Source organism: Acanthochromis polyacanthus, chromosome 21, assembly GCF_021347895.1.
Source record: "Acanthochromis polyacanthus isolate Apoly-LR-REF ecotype Palm Island chromosome 21, KAUST_Apoly_ChrSc, whole genome shotgun sequence".
NCBI classification, from domain to species: Eukaryota; Metazoa; Chordata; class Actinopteri; family Pomacentridae; genus Acanthochromis; species Acanthochromis polyacanthus.
This window is the reverse complement of record NC_067133.1, coordinates 10,904,079-10,928,277: the sequence shown is the minus strand read 5'-3', so window position 1 is coordinate 10,928,277 and position 24,199 is coordinate 10,904,079. Positions and strand designations below refer to the sequence as shown.

The window sequence follows — 24,199 nt, the reverse complement described above, 5'->3', positions numbered from 1 at the left end:
TAATTCCTGTATATTCCGGTAATGCAGACTGCTGAAGAATAATTGCAGACAGATATACACAGACGCTGGAGGAAGTAGCAAGCAGCTAGGGTCAGCAGTTTCCCCCCACTGATAGCTGGTGGGAGTGAGACAGCAGCAGGATATGGAGTTTCATTAGATGAGCATCAGGATGATTCAGCACTTTGAGAACATTAAAATTCCCTTTTGATACCTGCATCGCTTCTCTGTCGGAGCTAACTCATTGTGACTGACTGCTGTGCCCGAGTGGAAAAGTAATTTAGGGTTTGTGGGGAGTGTGTGCGTGATGAACTTACATCCTCTGCCAGAGAAGAGGCACTGTGGAGAACAGGTGTCGGACTCTGCCGCTCGTACTGTCGCAGCTTCTCGTGAATCTGTGACAAACACAATTAGCATATCAGAGGGGCGCATTTCAATAAAGCAAGGCACAGTTTTCAGAAAAGATATGAGTCAAGCAGTTTGATATGACATGCCACACAAACAGGTGAGATTTGCATTTGCACCACCACAGAAAAACACGAAAAAGGACTTTTATTATGAAAAACCACTAGAATGTTACTTGTGGATGCAACAATGCCTTCTGACAGGGGCAGATCCTTTTTCCTTAAAGACTAAATCTTATATTTTTACTCACAAAAAGTTCATTATGAGCTCAGACAACCACTAAATCTTTCAGTGTTGTGATATCATCTTCTCCTCCCCTCAAGGCGCCACAAATAAGCAGCTTTATATTAGAGCATTTTTCCTCTAAAAGTCTCAAAACCAACTAAATTGATGACTTTGACTGTCATTGCTTGTCTGTAGATTTAAACTTTGAGGCTTTAACGAGGCCCCATACTCTAACAGCAATGGCCAAAATGTGTTGTATTCTTGTTTTCAGTGAGCTTTAGTGACACAGTTGAGATATTTAAAAAAAAAAAAAAAAAAGAGATTCCTAAACATCTGCCGAAAACACAGATACATGTGATATTTTCTGAAAGTTTTTAGCATGAGCAGAAATCGTCCTGAAATCCACATAAGACACTGAAATCCAAGGTTTATAAATTAATCAAAACAAATTCATTTATCATTGATGTAGATAGGCTGAACATGAAAACAGTTAAAGCGCTTTCTTCCACAAACAAAAGACAGCAAAAAGGACGAAAAGAAGAGTAAATCCAGAATATATGTGTGCTTTGACTCAGCAGGGTTAATATTACGGGAGAATAAATATTTGAAAGCAACACAGAATACCTGAGAGCGTCACTGTTTTATATTCCACTTTATGAATTTTCAGCACGTGAGTTTTCCTTTACATAAATAAAGACATTTCCAACACAAATTGATGCAGAAAAAGAACAAATGTGTGCAGAAAACTGCGTGTTTGATGCTCGGAATTTCCCAGCGGAAGTATCACAAGACCACCTACTTATTGTTCTCCACCCTAGATGTTTACATGAAACCTCATCCATTCAAGTCCAAGTACTGTGGCAATGGCTTATTAAACAAAACACAAAGCTCTATCCATATCTGATCTTCACGAAAGACATATCCTGATGTCTGACATATGATAAATGACTTATGAGCCAAATTTTTCTTATACGATGAAGCATTACAGTTGAAGAAAAAAATGTGAAATTATGATAAAATATTGTAAAAAAAAAAAAAAAAAAAGTAAAAAAGATATGCTCATTAATCTTCAATCTCACCAGAACTGGAAAAAAAATAACACATTCTCCTTTGATTTAGGTTTAATATCCAATAATTTTACAGTGTACATTTGAAGTTTTTGTCTTGGAAGAACACTTTCAGGATGATGTGTAGCTCCTCGGCGACCCGAGACAGCTGGTTGTAATGTTTTTTGAGCAACACACCATACTATGATGTTTTTACAGTGATGGTTCTACTATGAAACCAGTTTGGCATGTTCAGGTGTTCTATGTGTGAAAACTCAGAGATTTCAGGTATGGTTCAGGTGGTTCTCAACTTTCTCTGTTAACTTTCTGCTTCAACTTTAAACTAAATTTACTTCACTAAGCCAGCCCTCTGGACTTCCAGTAAGCTGTGTTCCTATTGGCTGTCCAGGTGGCTGCTTGGTGTTATCAGGAACACCTGAGCAGCTCACTGTCTTTATTTGTCTGCAGTCAAACATTTCCTCTGCTTCTCTTCACCACTGATCTTGGTTTAGCTCCGTTGCTTTAGTTTGTTCTTTAGGCGTTGGCTCGCAGCTTCCAGCAGTGAAATCGTCTTTAATGTGTTTCTTGGTGTGTTTTAGGGCTTTGTAGTGGATAGTTGTCTTGGTAAATGTGGTTCTTTAGCCACAGTTAGCACATGGTACTAATGTGTGCAGTGATCAGTGGATTTGGTGCACCTGAGTTGTGTCTTTATCTTGGCTATAGTGAGTCTTTAGAGGTTTTTGGTCAGACACATTCTGTATTCTTGTTTGTGAACCAACGCTGGTTGTTCAGAAGGTAAGAATTCCTGTCCTGATTCTCTGTTTAAAGAGGTTCTCTGGTAGGCTGCAGGAGACTTTAGCACTTGGGTTGTGCTAGTTTGGTTTTTGTACGGTTTCATTTGGATGACTATCTTGAGGCCCCTCCATGTGGTTTAGTGAGGTTTTCTGGAACAGTTCTACAAAGCAACCTGCAGCAGAAGAGACTTTGAGAGTTTTTAGGAAGTTCTGGAGACCAGACTTTGGAGCAGCAGAAACATTTGTTAGCAGTTTGAGCAGGAGAAAGTGAGCTTCAGAGTAGAAATAAGAAGGAAGGATATTTCATGGGGCTAGTGAAAGGATCTGGTGCCCTAAACACTATATCTCTGGTCTCCACTGGGCTCCAAGTCTGACACACAGCTGTGTTAACGAACACGCATTTAGGGAAAGCTGGATTAGTCTCAGAAAGCTCTGACTCCTCTGTCTCATCACTGAAGAAAAACAGATGAACACCCAAACTGTTCATCCGTTTTCATCAACTCATCATTTCTCTGTCCTATTCCTACATCACCACTTCCTGAAACTGAGCCTGATCCTGAGTCGGGTTCTGTGTTAAGTCCAGATTCAACTTCTTTGTTCTTTATCTTTGTCAATTCTTCCTGAAGAAGAGCAATGTTCTTAAGTTTCTCATCTGTGTTCTTAGCTCTGGCTAAAGACTGAATTCCTGCTACACTCACCAATGTGGACGCATCAGAATTAGATTCAGATTGTGTTTTATTAGACTTATTAACTGATTTTACATTTGAACAATGGGTCTTGCATGATTTGGACTGATGACAACCCATGGTTAATTTCTTTCACTCAACAACAGGCATTCATGCACACACACAGAAACAGAGCACAAACAGCAGGCGCATAGCCATCAGTCTCACCTGCATCTGAACTCTTATGCCTGTCAATTTTCAAATATGATCAGGGAAAACTTTAATCTGATATGTTAGATGAATTATAAAATAGTTTTTACACAATTTATAGGAATTTTCGTGCCAGAATACAAAATTTTTAGTTCCGTGTTAATAAAGAACTTAAAGCTTTAAGTATGGCGAAATGTTTTTTTTTCAATTAAATATACCACTCCTTGGATGGTAGTGGCCCCAAATTCGGTAAAGTTGGAAAGATATTCACAGATTCAGACTTCCAGCATCAATAACCCGTTAGATATAGGTTGTCAAAACATAATCAATGCCTCTTTCCCATCGATGTAAGGCAGACAATGTGCTACAAGCCCAGTTTTATCAAAAGTAGCTGTCTTTCAAGCTGCAAGAATAACATTGGAGTGAACAAGGACTGTCTGCAAATTGCAAAACTGCTGCAACAGCAAAGAGAGAGACAAATATTCAATAACTTCACTCTTATACATTGTAATCTCCCCAAAATCACTGCAGCCTTCAACTGGCTCCTGTTGACAAAGTGTTTTAACAGAAATGTAAATGCTGTGATTTGATTCTTTTAATAAACCATGTAACTTGGATGGATGCGATGCTGGTGTGACCACAGTGCACACGTCTGATGTTGCTCACAGGGATCCAAGGGACCGGTCAGGGAGTGTGTGTGTTTGCTCAGACTCATGAAAAATTAGAGGAAACATTGCTTGGAAGTGCTCTAGGAATTAAAAAAATGCAAAATTCAGCCCCAAAAAGCATTGAATGCTGAATACTTTTCAAATCAAAACCTCCATTTGAAACAGAGGAATTAGCAAATCGAAAAGACTGCAAGTTGAGATATACGTTATCCAATACGTCTGGACTGGAATATTAACTATCATGTCAATGTTTTACCAAATTAACAGCACCTTTTATTGTGATAAGTCACAATTTTGATACTTTCGCATGTTGAAATGTTTAATTAAGTGTTTAAAATCCTTTATACAGTGAATACTGAACTAAAAAGGAATTTATTTCGCAAATAAAATCACAATATTTGTCTGAAACCTTGCAATTTTTCCAAAATCGCTGACCTCTAGTTGCCTCCTTGGCAAAAAGTAATCCAAATAACTTCCAGATTATTACAGTTGTTGCTAACCTGACACAGTTCTTCAATAAATACACCTTCTAAAACATCTAGATTATTGTGTTAACTTTTAATTTCTAAGCCTCATGAATGTGCGGGCTTGGAGAGAGAGTATAAAAGCATAATTCCAAGGCTGCTTTGTCTTACAGTATTGCAGGCTGATGATACTGTAGTTGCATCATCACACAAAGAGACTGTAGGACCCTTGAAATGACATTAAAATGATGTTCTCCTGGCAAGTGAAATGAGCGTCATCTCTCTGATGCAAATGCACAAACCTCAGGGAACACAGTGGTGGCAGCTCAGTTGAGGAAACCGTAGTGACATTTCAGAAAGTTTTACAAGAAATACGCCTTGCTGACCTTCATGAGGTAGCCCAAACTCCGCTCGCTGAAGACGTCTTTGAGGAACACCATGTCCTCTTTGTGGTTGGCATCGGGCCTCAGCTGAGAGGTCAGCAGGGCCAGCGTTTCGTGCAGCCCTGCGGACGACAGCAACGAGAAAACCCATCATGTACATTAAAGACGAACAGATGGAGCGCGGTGAGCTCCGAGCGGTAAGCGTCGAGCATCTGTGCCGGCTTGTCTTACCCGCTCCTGCTGTGAGAACCGGCATGGCTTCTTTCATGGGTCAGTGAGGTGAGGAGGGGAAACCTGTGAGGGGTAAGAAGGAGAAGTAATTCAGATTAGCCTTTCCTCTCACGCTCATATGGGCTTTCACCATCCGAGAGGATAAAAAACTATTTCTTCTCCTTGTAAACTGTGGGAAAAAAAGGTGTGTTTTCAGCATGTAGACGTGATCTAAAGGCACCCGGAGACCCATGTTTGGTAATCACAGCCGTGTATCATGTTCTTGTAGGCTCGCTGCAATAAATCCTGGCTGCACTTTCCATTTTGCAACGCAGTTACCTCATCTGTGAATGTGTAGGTGTGGATGCGTAAGTGCGCCTGCATTATAGAGCAGTACTACTAAGATAAACAGTCGCTGCTGGTACTATTAATCACACCAACTCTCACCAGGCCCTCTGAGCTTTGTGTTGGTGTGTGAGAGAGCAGCAGAGTGGGATACTCTGGCACGAAAACCTGTAAGAAATAAACACTGTGTCATACCTCAAACTGATACGAAAGCTGCTGGTAGGACAGAGAGGAGGCTTTGTTTTGTCCACAACCCAAATATAATCACTTTACTGGCATAGTGAAGGAACCAAACCAGAAAATATTCACGTTTAAGAAGCTGGAAATAGAGAATGTCAAACAAACTGATTATTCTGTTATCAAAATACTTGCAGCTCCAGTGGTAAAGATATATATATGTAGCAAAATATATCCATGTTGACAAGTCTTTAGGTCCAAATTTTTGCATTTCTGAAGGTTATTTTTCATTTAAAGAAGAAAAAAAGTCACCATTACATGTGCCAGGTTGTGTTGTATGAAGAATTTTAATTTTTTTTTACACAATAGAATGAGGCAGATCAGTGAAACTGTATCATTACATAATATTCAAAATTATTTCAAGTTGATTTGTGTATGTAGCAAAACATACCCATGTTGGCAAGCCTTTACACCTAAATTTAAATTTTTTATGCTGATTTTAATAAAAAAAATTAATGAAAAAAGCACCTTGAGCTTGTCCCAGTTTGTCTAGTGTGAAGAATTAATTTTTTTGACATAACTAAATAAGGCAGATGAGTAAAATTGTAACAATACATATTATTTGAACTCATTTAAACAACTTGATTTGTGTATGCAGCAAAAGATAATCAAGTTGGCATCTGCTTAAGTCTAACTTTTTCATATTTTTTACGGCTTATTTTAATAAAAAAATAAGTAGCCTGAGCTTGCCCCAGTTTCTCTGGTGAAGAATTTCATCTCCAAATCAGCAGTTTGGACTTAGTTCTATCAATACATATTACTGCAAATAATTTAAACAGGTTGAGTCACATTGGAAATGTCCTTATTTTCTTGGTTATTAGCTAAATCTGATCTAAATCACATGAGCTGAATTACATGTCTAAAGAACATTGGTGAAACTGACAGACACTGACACAACCTGTAAAGTATCAATATATTCATATATACTGACAGAACTCTAAGTGACTCACAGATACAGTCAGCACAGACTGCTGCATTATTGCAGGCGCTACCGATCAATAATCCTGTCGCTCCGCTCAATATTCACCATATTTCCTCGCTGGAAACCCGAGTCGATAAGAAAAAGACTGAGACTCCCTCATGCCACATAGAAAATGCAGCAAGGCCAAAGCAGGGCATTAAAGAGAATTAGCTTTTTCACATATTTTCAATCATGTTCAATGACACTTGTGTTTTTTTACACTGTCACAAGGCAGTTAAGTGAATGCTGTCAAAGCTCAAAATCCTGAATTGTTATCAGAGGACAAGATTCTAGAATGATGTCATACCTCAAACTTAGCGATACTAGTGGTAGAGCTGCAAGGATTATTCGATGAGTTTAAAACAATGAAATTGATCACCATCTGTTTTGAGAATCAATTGATTGGCTTAGGTGACTTTTTAAGCAAGAAAAACACCAAATTTGTCTGAATTCAGCTTCTTAAATGTTAATATTTTCTGGGTTCTTTCCTCTTCTATGACAGTAAACTGAAGAAGACACTGGAGGACATCGTCTTAAGCTTCTGGAAACAATTTTTTTGACATTTTAAAGACCAAACAACTAATCAATTAACTGAGAAAATAACCGAGAGATTGACTGACAGTGAAACTAACCATTAGTTGCAGTATGAGCACACAGAATCGCAACACATGAAGCGATTTAACTGCAAAACCCATGACATTTCCATTAGCCATAATAGTATAAAATGCTAATATGCTTAACTAAGCTAGTGAAGATGGTAAATCTATCAGTTAAACAACAGCATGTTGTAAAAATGACGTGTTTCATGACTGTACCTAATACACAATCAGCCGTAAGAAGTTGTCCTGCAGTGATGTAAACCAGGATTCATGCAAGCATCAGGTCAGAGCGATATTCTTGGGTCTCTAACCTAAAAACATCAACATGGATATGCAGAGCAGCAAGTGAAGAGTTCCTGAATGAGGACATGAGCAACCTGAACCAACTGCATCTGTCTGAATTCTCAACTTAAAATCAGATTATCCTCGTTAATGCTGCTGTTACAGTGAACAAAAGCACTCATGAACTCATGTCACCTCTGACTGATTCCATCTAAAAGCAAAGGCAAAAATACCAAATCTTACCTGAATATTCTGACACCATCCTGCTTTTCTGTGAGTTTTAATGTGTCCCAGGGACTTGATTTAATTTTAAATCTGTATGTTTTTTGTATTCAGTTATGTTATTACAGTTGCTCCAAACACAAAGGAAATTCATAAAAATCTGCAACACATACTGCAAATCTCAAGCAGTACTGTTAAACTGCAGAATTTGAGCACCTATTCGGTATTTTTGCAAGCTTCTACATGTTCTGTTACTGCAGTAATGCAGTTTTCGTACTCCCGAAGCATTTCTAAAACATTGTGCTTTGATGGTTTACTATCAGAATATGATTAAGATCAGCAGAGATGTAGACAAAGGCAGCAACGAGCTCATGAATAATGAACAGAGGCAATATTACAGCAGCGGCAGCAGCAGGAGGAGGAGGAGAGAAGCACAACTTTTTTTTTTTTTGTTCTGTCACGAGAAACGGTCGGATCAACACCCAAGAGACATATTCTTTATTCTCTAGAGTGTCAGCTGGGGTTTTCTCCATATAACCTCGCTATATATAACTCAGAGGAGGAAAAATATCAATACAGCAACTCTGGGAATGATAAAGTACGGGCTTCATTTTGTGCCCTGTATCAATATATGCTTTTCAGAGATATATTTTAATGTCAAACAAACACTTCGCTTCGTCCCATCTCCTCCCACTCATCTTCTGATGGAGAGAACTTGCAGACGAGGGAGGATTAATGGGCAAATAAAAAAAAAAAAAAGTCTGCCTTTGTAATATGCAAACAGTTGATTTATATTAAAAGCTTGACTAGACCAGGCTTCAAAGCGGAAGCTTGAATAGAAATGCAAGGTTAGTAAAGGTTTTTATTAGATGGCATCCTTTATAATTTTAAATTTGAATTTGTAATACCATTTAATTTCTTCAGTATCCATTGAAAGCTGTCTGCAAATTATTTATGGATGTAAGAGAAGAAGAACTGCTGATACTTATTTCATCAGATTTTTAGTGGTGCCAGTTTGCCCAAATGTAGCTCACAGCCTAAACTACTGAATCCATAGCAACAACAACATATTTTAATACTGCATGCCATTGCTTAGACTGTATACTCTGCATTTTGGACACACTAGCAGGAATTTAAGACCCCAAACTGTTTCTCAGAATTTCATCGGCAATGCATTAGTGTTAGATAATTAAAATTAGAATGTGACTTATAATTTTTTTTTTTGCCTTTGCAAGAGTAGAAACAATTGCAAACATCAAAAACAACACAATAATGTTTCATGTTTATGCTTGAAGCTGCTTATTTGCACAGCCAGCAATTACAGAGCAACTTTGACATTAATTTAAAGACATCTTTCTGGTCATCTAAACCAACATTTACTCTCTTTTAGTTCGGTCTCTTCTAAAAATGAGGGACATATCTGAGTCTTTTGTTGCTAAATGCTTCACTAAGTTCACCAGCATATTTCTAACTTTGTGTATCCGCTGCTTGGGGCTGAACATGTTGAATAAAATGGGCTTTTACAGGATTTTTGTTGAATCTGCTGCCTGCTGTTGTCAAAAACAACACTACAATGAAATAAGAGTGAACCAAAATGATAGCTGAATTTGTCACGAGGAGCGACCTCTTTCACCGTATCACTTTATTGATCCATACCATATAATGATACTGAAACTGCTGGTAGAGATCGAGATGATGACATATGACGACCACAATATCTGACTCTGGAAGTTAATTTTAGTCTCAACAGCTTTTAACATGTTATATGTCTCCTTTCATCATCCACATCTTCACAACATCATCAGTTTCCTCATTATTTCCACCACTGACAACATCAAAATCAGCTCCAAGTGAAGAAAAGTGCTTCGCAAGGGGAAAAAATACATTTATTAATGTCAGATTAATTAGCTGAAAATGGCAGCCAGATGATATGTTTCTGAATAATTAAATCGGATATGGATGTGTTTAGAAACTGCAGCCTTTAAACAATCAAAAGCGTGTGGTTCATTACATCTCCCTCTGCAGCTGTTCGGTAACAGAGCTGGGACATCATTTGCATCGCTGCCGACACATCGACATCTTGGGGACATCAGAGGGAGACATTATGGGGACGCCGCTAAATGACACCCATGGGGCGAGTCACAATCGAAGGAAGATGTAGATGGATCAAGGCAGAAATTAATGTCTTCATTTGGGGGAAAATGACAAAATATTCTGACTTTAGGAAGGCATTTTTGCTAAGCTTTTAAATGTGAAACAATCACAATTAGTACTTTATTTACTACTTAATTAGTACCAAGCAGTACTTCATATTCTTGTGTACTAGGATAGCTGCCACAATAGTACAATGTTGGCATTGGTTAAATAGAACTGAGACACTTGAAAAGTTTTTTCCAATTAGCAGCTGGATTAACAGTGTAAATTAGACTTGTGCTCTCCATAATATAAAATTATGCCAATGAATTAATTTGTTGTTGTTGTGGCAAACTGGATATGATTAGAAAGAAAGATCCGATGCTAGTATTTAATGTCCACTCGTCTAAATAGTTCTAAATCATAAAATCACAGCAACACAGGGTTAAATCAGCAAGCTAAAAGCTGGACGGTGTGTCGTGACAGTCTGCGCTTTCCCTTACGAGACAATGACATATTTAATTCAAAGGAGCAAATTTGGACCATCTTCTATTTTGGATTCTTCTGTACTCTGTTTCCTCAAAGGTCAGTATTGTCAAGATGGTTTATAAATGTATGAGACTCGCATGCAAAAGTCCAGAGTTAAAGGAGCATTCCAGACCTTCCAGAGATAGTTTAACTCTTTGAACACCTTCTAGCAGTTTAGAAAGCATGTTATCTTCGAAATAGGTCTATAAACAACACCACATCTAAGTGACACCATTGATCAGAACCAAAAACTGCAGAAACTGAGAAAACTGTCAAATTTTTAACTTTGACAGTCACTAAACTATTAGGTTTATAGATTCAACTTAAAAATGATGAAGATGTTATGTGAGACATGATAATTTACCAAATCTAAGCTTAAAATGTTAATCAAAATCTGTTTATCTACCGAGCTTATTTAAAAATTTCCCCAAAATAAAGAACTTGCACTAATTACATTCAGCAAAACATTCTAATTCCTGCACCCCTCAGCTCAACTGTGAAGCCATTCAGCTGATCTATGGTAGCATAACTGTGTCATATGTGTCATTCCATGTCAATTAACCCAGATTTCAGAACTTTTCCTCGTTCATGTCATGTTTTTTTTTTCTTTTAAATCATGCAAACTTCTATCTAAACAATGGAACCTTGCAAATCTTACAGTTTTACTCCAAATACTTCTTGAGTTCGGAATTTTTGAAAATAGGCGCCAACTTCGGCAATTCTTTTAAAGTATCTTTAAAGTCTCAGCAATGGCATATTTTTCACTGGATTTGGCAGATTGTTTTTTTTTTACTGAATATCCCAAAAACCTTAAGAAAAAGTTGTAACTTGTAGTCATGTCAACAGCTTATGCAGATTTTTTGTGTTTAACAAAAATTTTAATAATAAAAAATAAAAATTTATCATCAAAAAAAAAATTCATTTTCAAAAATATCTCAACTAATGCTCACTAATATTCCAACTTATTTTTTGTTGCTGGTAGAAACAACTTAGTTTTGTCATATTAAAATGTCATATGGTGCTACATCAAAAACGGATTGCAATAGGTCTTCCCAAAAAAGGAAGGATGGTTTTGATTTCTCTGAAACAGGAAAGTCTTCATATCCATTGAAAGCACCAAAATAAATCTTACTAGTCGGAGCACAACTGTTGCAAGATTTCATGGTTTAGGTAGAAGTTTTTGCTTGATATATTTCAAGAAACTCAACTGTGAGGCCCGATTTGAGTTGGCATGGAATGACCCATATTGTACAGAAGATATTGTCAAGTTCTCTTTAGTCCAGAAACTGCTTGGGAATCAAAACTGATGCAGAAGACCCAGAGATATTGTCCTTGTTGAAACCTGGCACCCATATTACCCACAATGCAACTCAAACAGTGAAAGCTTTAGGTGTGGTATGCCAGCATAGCAGAGATAGACGCTAACTGAAGCATTTAATGTGTACAAAATCTGCTAAACGACCATTTAGAAGTCAAATCTATAAATTCTTTATTTTGTAGGAAGCAGTTATGCTGTAAATCTTCCAGAGACTTGTAAACAAACTTGTTTAAATGTGTGAAATTAAAAGGAGTCAGTGTGAACCTATAAAATAAATGCAAGAGCTAAATTGCAGCAACGTCTGGTTCCGTTAAATTAATTAAAGAATTCTGGCAACACCAGCTTCCTCAGCTGGGATTCAGACCGCCAGACAGAAACAACATTCAATCTCCCCATCATTTAAACAAACAACACTTGTATCAGCACTTTCTCTCATCCACTGACCTCTGGCTTCACGGCTCTCTGAAAAACCTGCGGGAGTCAGTCCAGGTTCCTGCAGCTGAACGGGCCTTTGGAAAGCACCAGATTCCTGCCGGCTCACATCGACACGACTACACATCAGCGCCAAATCACCACACGTCACCGATCCAGAAATAGACTCAGACATCACCCTTTTTCTGCGTTTGGTCCCAGCAAAAATGACGTTTTCACTTCAAATCTAGTTAAGAGCTTAGCTGCAGATCACACAAACATGATGGAGCGCCGGTGAAGCTCAGAAGTCAGCTGATCAGATAACCAGCCTCCGTCATGCAACGTTCTTAGGGGCACATTTTGCAAAAGTGCTAACGATCAGCCATTTCTACCACTAATAACATGATCCTGCCTTAAATATAAAGTCTACAGAGCAAAATAACACCGCATGTGACTTCCAGTGTCATTCAGAAAGAGATTAGCAGGTTGGATTCACATGGACACAACATACTCGGCCAGCTTCTCCTACTTCATCTTGCTCCGTTTCTTTCTGCTCCAGAGTCATCTTTTATCTTTGTTAGCCGGCTCCTGAAGCCTTTTATTCCTGTGCTTTCAGTCACGAGCCCTGGAGGTGGCGTGACGTCAGCGGGTTCAGCTGGACGGCAGTTGGCCCTCGCAGCAAATCAACAGACTGCCAAGAGTTTCATCAGGTCTTCATCCGAGTGACTTTGATGACGCTTCGAGTGAAGACCTCACAACAGCCTGAACGGAGCTACGGAGCAGCCGCTGAACTGGGTTTCAAACTCACAAGACAAGAGAATGATGTTGGCTTCAGGGCAGCTGCTATTTTTTCATCATCTATCAATCTGTTGATTATGTCTAAGAGTAATCAATTACTATTTGATTCTAGAAAATGCAAGAAAACAGTCTTCAACTTCGAGTATATGAAATTTACAATCAGATTTAATCAGAGAAAAGTAGCAAACTACTCATGCCACATAAGAGTCCTAAATAATTTTCTGTCTTTACATAGGTTTTTATGAAAATATAGGACAGGATGTTTGTATTACAACTAAAATATCTGCACAATTGATGAAATTCCCATAACTGCCATGCCATGCTAATCAAAGCATTTACTTCATGTACTTCTGTGCACAGCTCCTTGCATGGCTCTAAACTAGGGTGCAGGTTAGAAGGTATAAATGTAAAAGCGGCTGGTATCCTACTAACATTTAAACTTTCTGCTAGTAGGTGACTCGGTTCTAATCCAATAGTATGAGTTGCATCACCTTAACCAGACTTTAACCCCTTTCCTGCAGAGTCTACTGTTTACAAGCTGCTCATTAACCGCAACTAATTAACTCTATCAAATATTTGCTGGTCTCATAATGATTTAAATGATCACTGTCAACTTAGAAACTGCAACTTTGAAAATGTAATAGAAGTTGTACTTCTTTTTTGTAATTAATAAAAGTTTCTTCCAGTGCCTTCTCTGTTTTCATTACAACCAAGTGTTCCATGTGCACATTAAAGGCAATTTAAAGGAATTTAAAACTACTTTCACCATCAAAAACTGATTTCCTATCACTGATATACCCTGAATATATGACAACAAAATGTTTTACTTTTTCAAGAAAATTTTAAATAACTGGTGTATTGATTGTATTATAATTTCCTATAGACGACTAGATTAAGTAATTTATGCAGATGCATTCAGTGGGACAATATCATTCTACAGCTGAAGCCTTTAAGAATGATTCTGTGATGTTTACATGAGAAGTTATAAATTATCAAGCAGAGCTGCAATGACTGATCAATGAGTTATCAGCTATTATGAATGGCCAACCGTTTTGGTAGTTGATTAATCAGTTTGAATAATTTTTCAAAAAGAAGCTCAGACTCCAGCTTCTTAAATGTGAAAATATCCTGATCTCTTTGCTCCTCTGTAACACTAAACTGAAAATTTTAAAAACTGATGAACAGTTTTCATCCTTGACTGACATTTTACAGACCCAACAACTAAAAGACAGAAAATAAATATGCACAGAAGCAGCTGATCAAAAAACCCACTCATGAGTAATTTTGGAACAGTGAATTGTTTTTGGGAGACACTGATTATCCATTAATTTTATCATGAAGGTTTCAGTTTTAAGAAATAAAACACGGTTATACGAGTAGTTCGTTTTGTTTCTCTGAGATGCATATTTTTGTCTAATCATCTGAAGACCCAAGTGGAAGTCCAGCTCATCCATGTCCACAGTATCTCCATTAAATGCAGCGGTAAGCCATCATGCTGTGGTGTTGCTTGTTATTGTTTATGCGCTGTTAAAATACGCTCCATCACTGTGTGTGTACGTCTAAAGATGTGACAACATAAAATCTGCCATCTGGAGTGTTTACTGCGCTGCCTATGTGTGTGCAGGGATCACTGGAAACACCCTCTTGAACATAACAGCTCTTAATGAAAATGTATTGTCTACTATGCTGTGAAAAGGCACTGGCATCGAGGCACTAAAATAACAAATGCTCGGTCAAGCTGTTCCAAGCAGGCTGCTTTTCTGAGGGTTTTACTTTTGCCAGATTGACGAGGGTCAGTCGTTTGTCTCCTCAACACTCGGAGCTTTTTACAATATGGTGGAGGAAATCACCAACGTAAAGAATTAAACCTCACGCCAGCGCTGCAGCTTCGTGTACGACACTGTTTTCCACTTGTACAGACACCGGTGGGTATCTATGTCAGCCGAGAGTGACAACACCTCAGCCAGCACATGATTGAGTGTCTTGGCTCGCCTCGGGAACGAACGCTGCTCACATGAGGCTAATCCACTGCCCTGACAGTAATGGGAGGCAACACTAAGCATGTTTGGCCGGCATCCAGCACGCCTTTCACACACACATTTCCCAGACTGACACCCTCGCCGACACAAAAACCGCCCCGTCGCCACCTAATCTCATCTCGCAGGAGGGTGTGGCCACGCAGAAACTTAGATCACCTCCAACATGGAGGGGAAACTAGTACTGATGTTGACAGCTGACACACTCCTGCACACTGTCACTCAAAAAGGCTACACCCCCTCTGCTAAATCCCCTCCATACACCCACCCCCCTCAATCCTGCACAGCAAAACAGATGCCTCTTCCACTCCTATTCTTACTTCCTCGTGTCCGTGGAGCATAATAAAGCCTCCCCTCCCTCCCCCATCCCTCTCTGCATCACTCCGCAGTGCTACAGCCACAGTCAGCTGGCAGACGGAGGAAGACGATGAAAACAAGCGCCGGAGAGCCGAGCGTCTTCCAGCTGATGCCTCACGTCGGCGCTGGGAAACAGAAAGGAGTGAATGGGAAAATGAAGCAGCCTTCTTACCTTCTCTTCTATCTCCTCCTCTCTCTCTCTCAGTGTTTGCGTCCCTCCTGACTGCAGCCACACTGTTTCTCTCGCTCTGATTCCTCCTCCTTCCTTCTTTCTTCCTCCTCCTCCTCCTCCTCTGGCTGCTGCTCTCACAAACCTGCTGCCTCCCAGTGTCTGCCTCTTCCCCTCTTTCTCTCTCCCTCTCTCTCTTTGCCTTTCTGCCTCTCTCAGCCCCTCCTCCTCCCTTCACATCTCCAAAGCTCTATCTGCTCACAACATCAGTGAAAGATGCCACAGAGGGCCTGAGATTTTGCATTTCTCCTCACAATTTCTGCCTCTTGAGTCACACAGCCACTCTTTTCTTCTCTTAAAAATGAATACCGGGCCTGGCCAGTTATTGCATTTCTCCATTTGTCTGTATCTGTACTTTTATTCACAGATTATTGATAAACTAAACGCAGTATTTCGTGTCGGATGCAGCATTCTCCAATTGCCTGAAGTCACTCTGTGCTCTGTGTAAGAAACGCAAACCAGAAAATTAGCTTCTCTCACAGTGGCTAAAGCTATGCTAACGGCTAGTGGCTAAGTTAGAAGGTAGCCAGAGATTAGCCCGAAACAGAATCTGGAAAACAATGATTAATGAATCTTTGAGATATGGATTTTAGTTGGCAAGAAAGAATGATAAAACAGTGAAAGATTAAGAAAACATCCCATATAAACAGAGCAGAGCATCCTAATTTTGTCACTACTATTTCTATTTTACAAATTCAGTTATAGTCGCTCTTATGAATGAAAAGCCTTGTTATGAATGACAGGTTATATCTAACATACATCGGTTATCGGCATTTCTTGATCACCAAAAACCGGTACCGGCCCTAAATATCCCAAATCAGTCAATCCCTGTTATTTGGTTACATTAATGGCTGTCCAAGTAGCTCATTTTTACAACATGTTTGCATATATTTAATAGATATGCTGAGATATACAGTAATAGAGGCTGAAAAATAATGATGGTAATTATTTAGGAGAATGAAAACCACACTAATAAACTGTATGTGTGTAAGAAAAGGCCATATGTTAGATCTTGTGACTCATGAAATATAAGCAAAGTCTGAAAAGAAGCTTTGATAAAGTTGCTCTTCAAGCCCTCCATGCGTCACTGTGCTGGTTAGGAGTTATTCTGCCAGCTTTGACACTCAGATCACAACAAATCACGGATTGTAAAGGGTTCGAATGGAAACAAAATCCTGACGCATGTTGGAAAGGTTAAAGAATCACCTTTAGCCTCGAGATCTGCTCAGTTTGTTGTAGGCTGCTCTTTGTGTTGTGCAATAAATCTGCAAATGGACTGAAGAACATCGATTCTGCCCCACCTCTCATTTTCTCAAATGTGTTATGATTATTTGATGTTAGAGTTATTTGGGGAGTGTGGTAGTCAGATAAGAAACTCACCACAAACACTTGTAAAGCATCTGTATGTAAAAACATGAAGTTTGCCACACTGTTTTTTTTCTTTTAAACCTATTTCATTAATTGTAACATCAGTTCCTTACAAAAACTGCAGCCAAATCTGACAAAGGTTTATCATCTTGCCAGTTAAGCATCACATAAAAATATATTTTTTATAAACATTTAAAAAAGAGAAAATACCATTACATGTACATTTATGAAACATTTTAAATGAATCCTCTGAAGTCCAAAATCTGCAAAGAAATTTGAAAAGTATACTTATTTGTTTTTTTATACTTAAAAAAATTCAAACATAATTTATCACAGCAAGAAGAAAAAGAAAAAAAAAAGAACAATTGGATTCCCAACTTTCCAATAAATTAATCTTGTGTGACTTTCATTTTCATTAGGGTTTAAAGAGTCAACACTGGGTGGAATTACCAGGGCTGCTTGTAGAGAAACATCCCCCAATGCTATAGTTACTCCGCCAAGGAACACAGTGGAGTTATGTGACGATCGGCGTACGTTTAACTGTCTGTCCTTCTGTCTGTGTGCAACATTACTCAAAAACGGATTTGGATGAAATTTTCAGAGAAGGTCACAAAATGACACAAGGGCAACCTCATTAGATTTACATTTATACTTATAGTCTGGTCTATGGATTTGTGGATCCAGACTGATTTCTGTGTCATTGTAAGATAGCAGCACGGCGTCACTGTAACTATGACAACAGCTGCCTGCTGACGATCACGATTGGAATCCTGCTACGAATTGACCACTGTGGATTTATCGCGACTTATCCGTCAGAAATCATACAAGGAACAATTGATTATATTGTGGGGGTGTTTTCAAGTCCAATCAGTTCCGCTACATATTTAGGTCATGTGATTAGGTACACATGCCTGTGATCAGCTCAAAATCATTTTGTTTGTGGGTACATCTACATTAAATGGCCACATTCTGTGGTGCCGTAATTTCTGATCATCATAATAACATTTCTGACAATGAACAGCTTGGCGAAGTACTGTGTTTTCTGAGTGCTTTTTTTGTTTTGTTTTTTTGTTTTGTTTTTAGCATCTTGAAGCTAACTGCTTTGGTTTTCCAGTCCCCATTTTGATTTGGTTCAGTCTCTTTTCTAGCTGGTTAGTAGCTAAAGGGAGTAAGTGGAGGCAAGCATAGAGCGAAAAGAAATAATCATCTGGTAGCCACAAAGACATCTTTAAATGAAAGCTAATGTTTTTAATGTCTTGACATATTTGCTAACATTAGTTTTTCAGCTTGTTTCACAACCTCCAAGTGCCATCAAACATATGTCCTGATAATAACACTTTAAAAAACTTGAAAAAAGGCTAAATTGAACAAATATGTACCTTCTGGTTATAATCTCTGTTTGGCCTTTCTGATTCAATATCTCAAGAGGATTATCTTGTAGAAAAACTGATTGTTTTTGAGAGGCAGATGTAACGACACAACTAAAAGTGGCACAAACTGGAGCTACGAGATGCTGCAAAGATGGTCACTACTGCCCAAGAGAAAGCTTCCTCTTCTTTCTTTTAGTCTCTCATTGTGCCTTGGTTTCACTCTCACATGTTGTGGCGTCTAATTGGATCTGATTGGCTGCTTCTCCCTGAGCTTCTCCCCTCCCCCTCCTCTTCAATAAGGACAGGACTGAAGCTGAGGTTGCTGCTGCCCACATCCAGCTACTCAGCGGCTGCTCGCTCTTTGTCTGGCTGCATGGAGCTCACAGACTGGACACACAGCATCTTAATGGTGCCATAATCCCCCCCACCTCCATCACACACACCCTCACATTCACATGGTAATTGGGGGTGTTTCCAGTCTGTCTCTGCGCCCCCTTCTTTTCATGCCCTGACCGCCACGAACCTCAGGATACAAAGAAGTGAAATGCACACATAAACACGAACATGTGGACACGGAGACACGAGGTTTCATTCAGTTAAACTCTGAGTTGACCCACATGTGTTGCTCTTCACAGGGAGTCAAATCAAAGGTAGAATAATAATGCTCAGTTGATGTAGCAATGTGTTCAGTTATACACTCAACAAAAATATAAACGCAACACTTTTGTTTGTGCTTCCATTTTTTAGGAGATGAACTCAAAGATCTAAAACTTTTTCCACATACACAATATCACCATTTCTCTCAAATATTGTTGACAAATCTGTCTAAATCTGTGATAGTGAGCACTTCTCCTTTGCTGAGATAATCCATCCCACCTCACAGGTGTGCCATATCAAGATGCTGATTAGACACCATGATTAGTGCACAGGTGTGACTTACATGTGGTCTGCCGTTGTGAGGCTGGTTGGATGTACTGCCAAATTCTCTGAAATGCCTTTGGAGATGGCTTATGGCAGAGAAATGAACATTCAATACACGAGCAACAGCTCTGGTTGGCATTCCTGCTGTCAGCATGCCAATTGCACACTCCCTCAAATCTTGCCACATCTGTGGCATTGTGCTGTGATAAAACTGCACCTTTCAGGGTGGCCTTTTATTGTGGGCAGTCTAAGGCACACCTGTGCACTAATCATGGTGTCTAATCAGCATCTTGATATGGCACACCTGTGAGGTGGGATGGATTATCTCAGCAAAGAAGTGCTCACTATCACAGATTTAGACAGATTTGTGAACAATATTTGAGAGAAATGGTGATATTGTGTATGTGGGAAAAGTTTTAGATCTTTGAGTTCATCTCATAAAAAATGGGAGTAAAAACAAAAGTGTTGCCTTTATATTTTTGTTGGTGTATGATAAAAGTATTGGCCTAAATTAGTCTGATCAGCACCCACAGATCTCACCATTAGCAAAACTTAGATTCACATTAAAGCAGCCATTCAGTGTGAGATGGGACCAAAGGACTAATCTCCTGAACTAAACATATATTTTTTTAAAAAATGTGCAAAAAATCCTGAAAGCTATCTGCAATTTTGTTGTAAATATAAAACTAAATGTACTACTATGGCTACAAATAAAGGCTTAAAATAAAGGTTTCTGAAAGAAAACTTCAAGAAAAAGCATAAAAATGAGCCTTGACTATATGAATATATATGGTACATACAGTATGTGCCCCCTGTTGAGCTCACATGTAAAGATGAATGGAATATCCATTTCATTGCATAATTGTATTTGCTTAGATAAATGTTCAAGACATCAATTTATGGAATTTATTTCTTCGGAAATGTTATCTCATTTTTAATTAAAAAGAATTTTTGCAGATTTTAGTTTGAACCAATAGTATTGTAACTGACCCGCTAGAGATCCGACACAGCTTTATTATTGTTATTATTACAAGTTAGATGCTACATTCTATAACTTGTCATGTATGTGCAAAAACAAGTTATCTTTACAACTTATTTTATCAGGTTTGTCCTGCAATTTAGGTACAACTATCCAGAAAGTGTGCATATTCTTTATTTTTTACCTTTATTGCTGGTTAATATTTCTTGTTTTGTTGTTTACTGTGCTTCATTTTGATCTAGCTGCTGAAACGTGTGAATTTTCCCAGAAAGGAATCACTAAAATTGATCTTATCTTAGTTTAGAAGAAGTTGTGACAATGGTTTCTTTTAGCTTTAATTCATTACTTTGTCATGTATCCTAGGGTGTTAAGGTGAACAATTAAAAGCTGCTGCTGATTTTTTATCTGCTGTCCCTGTGAAATAAACTTAAAAGTAATTAATATTAAACTCACTTTGAGTCCTGACCTGTTGCAGCAGGTCAGCAGCGCTCTCTGCGCTACAAACATCCCCATTAATTGCAGCGGAGGTTGTTACGGGTCTTTGGCCAAATTGATTTAGAGACATCTGCTCACCTCCTCCTCTGGGGAGAAAAGCCGGCCTGATGTCCACGATGAAGGCTGGAGCAGGAGGGCCAGGCTGTCTTCTGACCCCACAAATAGGCCATAAACTGGGTCTGTGTGCGTGTTCAGTCAGCTCCGGAGGGACCAGCTAGATGGATCTGCCATCAGATAATAGGACGCAGGCAGGAGATTGTGTGAGCCAATTCTTTGTGCAGAGTCCAGATGTGGTACAGCACAGAATGATGAGCCAACTATTGACTGACTATTAAAACTGCAGCCAGACGTCCCTGCAGTGAAACAACACAGCCTTTCATGTCAGTCCCTTCTCTTGTCTCATCCTACAAGCAGAAAATGACAAAGGAGAAATGACTGAAAACGTACATATTTTGTGCTAAAAGAAATCCCAACACCCTTCTTTTTTCTTCTTTCAAATATTCATTTTTGCAAAAGCAAACAGAGCACAGAAATCAGATAAAAGAACGGATGCTGGAGAACAGCGATGAATCATCTCTGCATTGCAGGAGATGTTGTGCATCAAGCCTGCATCATTATTATCAGAGAGCAAAGCATAAAGGATGGAATTCTCTACAGAAAACACCACAGAAGAAATCTATCCAAGCATTGTCCCGTAGAGGGAAAAATGTCAATATGAAACCCATATAGTAAAGCAAAATACATGCACTATTGGACAGTGCGGTAATGATACGATAATATCCTTCTGGAGGACGTACTGCAGACTCTCAGGACGCTTTTCTCCCCACATAGTAATTAAGGAAGCCTATAGCCGGAAAGTCAGCGGTTTAATTACAGTGATTGCCAATTAGAGCACACGCAGATACGTGTTTCTCAGGAACAAACTACCCGAGAGCAACACATTAAAACTTACTTTTGCCTTTATGATGCGATAAACGTCTGGAAAGAAATGTCACCTTAAGCTTTTGCTGTGCAGTGTAAGCTTCACATAATTAAACCGGTCTCAGGAGCACGTCAGTCTATAGACTTTTTAAAGAAGATAACCTCCGTGCAAATTGCAAAACCACTGCACACGAGACAGCTGTAATGCACTCACATTAAGCTGTCTGTTGTCAAACAGATGTGTCCTTGCAGATTTGCTTTGCTTTGTTTAACCAGTAAAAGACAAAAACGCAGAACCGACTACACAAACTAACTGCAGCACGGTGGATTACTGTACACAATGTGGTATTTACGACTTACATTGCTCTTCAAAATGGACTAAATCTGCATCACATCCCCTCTGACAAAAAGATGCAAGAACAAAAGCAGATAAATAAAAATAATGCATATTATCATGCAGGTCAAACAAAGTACAGTTTACTGTGCAGCTGATGGTGAAATGAGTGTCAGGTGTGTAGGGGGAGCAGGTCAGGTGATCGGCAAAAGCTAGAAAATTTACAAGGACAACTGGTGGACAGGAGTGGCATAACAAGGTCTGTTTAGGGCAAAGAAAATTCAGCTGGTAGAGAGAAAGTTAGTGGCTAAAAAGGATGAAATAGAGACAAAACAAGTGCCATTATACCAGGTAATTCTTCTTGGGTTCTTCCTTTGCTTTTTAAAAGTCTACTGAGTGCATTTAACCCTTTTTTTTTTTTGTCTAATGGCACGTGATAAACACAACATTACACATCATACAGCAACTCTGTAAAATAACTAGTTGGCAAAGACACAGTTTCAGTTTCTAAAGAGATTATAGATTCACAAATCATCTCTTATTAAATTAACACTGCGCTAGATTGCATTAAGCAGGGAAGGATTCATTAAAATAACCAAATTGAAGAGAAAAAACAATTACAGCAGGATAAAAATACATATTGAAAAAAATATATGCAACAAAAATTGTTTGATTGCAGTTACAGTGCAGTAATAAATTGCCCCTCATTTCTTAGAGTAAATAACAATGCAAATAAAGGCAAAGAAAAACATTAAAGCAGTCATTCAGCGTGAATGTGACAAAAGGACCGATCTTCTTTAAGTGACCTATTAGCTAAAACTAATATAAAAAATGATATGAATGGTGCTTATTTAAAGGTAAAATCTTTAAAAATTGTGCATACATCATCAAGACAATCTGCAATTTTGTTGTGCGTACATATAGAGTAAATATAAAACAAAACATTCTAGAATTGCTCAAAATAAATGGATATTTTTGGAACGAAAACTTTGATTAATAGCATCAAAATGAGCCCTAACTATATGAATTTATATAGTACAAATTTCCAAGATAAATACAGGGAAGTCAGATAAATAAAAGAAAAAGCCTATTCTCAAACTAAAACCATAACCCTACAAGAAAATATTGCTTGATTTTAAGGGTCACAAGTCAAAAAATAATCAATATATCTTGTTCAGCCCATGCATGTGGATCTCTAAAGGCTCAGCTTACTTGGCCTGTGAGTGGAGGGAGACTAACAGAAACACAGTATCACCTCTCTGAGAGATATTAACTGCAATCATATTTACTGTTGGGCCTTTCCTCGGATCGCTGCAGTTTGTCTGGAAGAAGCAGGAGGCTTAATGTCTTTTCAGACTAATGTCCGCACGGCGCCACATCTTTCTCACCGTTCTCTCAGCCCCCAGGACTCATCAATATGATTGTCTGTCTGGATCCTCCCTGCATTATCTGCTGGCACTCAGGCTCCTCCAAGGTCTCCGACTGCTCTCCGCTAACCGAGCTAACGGGGGCGAGATGGAAGGATAACGAATCTGATTACTAGACCGCTCTGACAGAGTGAGGTGATCAAAAACGAGCCTGAATCCATATTTCTGGAACAATTTAGCTTGTTTTTTATTCAATTTACTAGATGATATTTTCGATTTCATAAAAGTGGTGGCACAAGGCCCTGCACTATTAGAGGGAGAATCTGATAGACAGTGGGCTTGTTAGTGTCACAACCTCTGTTTAAAGCAAATTGTAATGTTTCTTTGAAGGTCTAGTCCATCAGGCAACCACAAAGAGACACGAAACAACCACAAATTGAAGAACAAATGTCTACAAACTGACGCTAAAACCACAACTTAAAGCAACGTTACCACAAGGGAATGCAAAACAACATTAGAGAAACAAGAAACAGATACAAAATGATATAAAAGAATGAAGACATAGAACACAAACACAACAAGAAGCAATATGATCACAAAAAACGCAATAGAAACACGAACAATGGCTAAAAAAATGTTTGATTTCAAATTGAAATTGTAACTTCAAACAACGCAGAGGCAATGCCCCATCACATCACACATACAGCAAATTAAATTGCAATTACAACATCTGCCAGAAAAATCGCAATTAGATATTTTCGCACAAAATGTTTAGCTTTAATGTAGCACAACCAGGAAGGGAAATCCACACAACACAAAGAGGCAAGAAACAACCACAATGAGACATGAAAGAAGCACAATGACACGGCAAAACAACCAAACAAAGATACAAAAGCAGCGTAAGACAACTGCAAAGTGGTG

General features: G+C 38.6%; 1 protein-coding gene across 2 annotated transcripts in view; it reads right to left on the bottom strand.

The window, feature by feature from the left end:
* Positions 1-15,649, bottom strand: part of mpp3a (MAGUK p55 scaffold protein 3a) — a 39,008-nt gene extending 23,359 nt beyond the window's left edge. For both annotated transcript variants that reach the window (XM_022209495.2, XM_022209496.2), the window contains exons 1-4: positions 15,467-15,649; positions 5,089-5,151; positions 4,861-4,979; positions 315-392 (exon numbers count right to left, since the gene is read on the bottom strand). In XM_022209495.2, the coding sequence (XP_022065187.1) occupies positions 315-392; positions 4,861-4,979; positions 5,089-5,125 (234 nt within the window). In that variant the 5' untranslated portion in view covers positions 5,126-5,151; positions 15,467-15,649. The remainder of the gene's footprint in view (positions 1-314; positions 393-4,860; positions 4,980-5,088; positions 5,152-15,466) is intronic.
* Positions 15,650-24,199: the final 8,550 nt, after the last annotated feature.